At 44.5% G+C, this 1,899-nt stretch overlaps 1 protein-coding gene across 5 annotated transcripts in view; it reads left to right on the plus strand.

The window, feature by feature from the left end:
• The window catches only part of MYBPC1 (myosin binding protein C, slow type), a 112,055-nt gene that overhangs the window by 58,310 nt on the left and 51,846 nt on the right, over positions 1-1,899 (plus strand). For all 5 annotated transcript variants that reach the window (XM_019544730.1, XM_019544733.1, XM_019544729.1 and 2 more), the window contains one exon: positions 773-897. In XM_019544730.1, coding sequence (XP_019400275.1) covers positions 773-897 — 125 coding nt within the window. The remainder of the gene's footprint in view (positions 1-772; positions 898-1,899) is intronic.

A 1,899-nucleotide genomic window follows, 5' to 3' on the forward strand; every position in this document is an offset into this window, starting at 1 on the left:
CCCCACCCCCCACTCAGCCAGGAAGAGGCTCCCTGCTTACACTGAGCCCTTTAAACATGGCCCAGGCAGTGGACAGTTAGTTAATGGGCAACAGAAAATGTATAATAATTTTAATCTGCTGTGAATGTTCAGCAGGGTCCTCCATAAACTGAAGCGTGGACTCCTACAGAGTAGAAATTCAACTGAGTGCCTCGGTTTATTTCACAAGCTGCTGAACAGTCATGAAATGTTAATAAGCATTGGTCATGACAAACTTGAAGCCACTTTGAACCAGTGATATAAAGGTGAAAGGCTCCCTACCAAAGCTCCATATACAATTACCAATCCCCTGAGGCATTTCGCTTACCAATAGCATCAGTGTATCTCAGCTATTATTGTCCATGTAAAAATATTAAGAGCATTAGAAGGATGCTTCAGCTCTTGTCAGTGCTTATTTTTGTCTTAACTGGTCTAGGATTTCAGCCACCATTTTCTTCAGCTGTCTTCAAGAATCAGTTTACATTTTTTTCCCCACATAATCACGTCTGGGATTTTCAGAGAGGCCTAAGGGAGTTTGGTGCAGAACTAATCTATGTTTTTTCTTGCTACTGAGCATTACCAGTTCTCCATCCTTCTCCAGAAAGGTCTTGCAAGCTGTCTACTCCAACTCTCTACACAGACAGTGATTTTCCCCAGAATAATCCCTACAGAATTTCATAGTCGCAACCAAAACAAGAAAAACAAGAACAAAAGCCAACAACTTTGATAACATAACTTTGCTCTGTGCCTACAGATATATTTTTGAGCACAAAGGTAACGAGAGAATTTTATTCATCAATAACTGCTCACTGACTGATGACGCCCGCTACCACGTGACAGCTGGTGATGAGAAATGTTCTACAGAGCTGTTTGTACGAGGTAATGCACATCAGATTTCTTTTGTTTCTAAACAGTGAGCCAGATCTTCAGTCACTGTAGAATGATGTAGCTCCACTGGTTTTCATAAACCATGTAGATTTATAGCTGCTGAAGATTGGGCCCAATTTAGGTTTATGTGTATGTACCACCAAAGGATTCCTCTGTATTTCTGTGGCAGGCTGCTGGTTCCTTTCTTCATACCTCCATTGGTTTCATGACACATTCAGAAATGTGAATATAGTTCATGAGGTACAGCACACTAGAACATCATGAGTCTGTGATTACAATCCATTTTGGGGGAACACTGAGTAATTTGTTAGCCTTCCCTAACAGTGCACAGACTTGACAATATCAGTATGTTTGAGACAACTGATCTTTTGAAAACAGTCACAAACTAATCTTCCAGCTGTTAGTTTTATGACAAACTTCTGTCAAAACCATGGACTAGTGCGTACTTCTTCAAGTCTCTGTGGCCACATCTATGCTGTCTCTCACCTCATTCTCTTTAAGAAACTGGGGGACTGTGGTGTCAACACCTACACAGTCAAATGGGTCGCCAACTGGCTGGAGGGCTGCACCCAGAGAGTGGTGGTGGACGGGTCATTTTCGACCTGGAGGGATGCGGGCAGTGGGGTCCCCCAGGGCTTGTTCCTCAGGCCTGCTCTGTTCAACATCTTCATCAGTGACTTGGACGAGGCGGTAAAAAGCACCTGTTCAAATTTGCTGATGACACTAACATGTGGGGGGATGTGGGCACGCTAGAAGGAAGAAATAGGCTACAATTGGGCCTAGACAGATTTCAGGGGCGGGTGGATGAGAACAGGATGGGATTCAACACCGACAAGTGCAAGGTGATGCACCTGGGGAGGAAGAACCAGCACCATACCTGCGGGCTGGGGAACTCCCTTCTCATCAGTGCAGAGGCAGAAAAGGTTCTTGGAGTCATCATTGATGCCAAGATGAACATGGGCCGGCAGTGTGGGGATGCAGTCAGGAAGGCCA

This window comes from Crocodylus porosus, unplaced genomic scaffold, assembly GCF_001723895.1.
Source record: "Crocodylus porosus isolate Cpor-Errol unplaced genomic scaffold, CroPor_comp1, whole genome shotgun sequence".
Taxonomy (NCBI): domain Eukaryota; kingdom Metazoa; phylum Chordata; order Crocodylia; family Crocodylidae; genus Crocodylus; species Crocodylus porosus.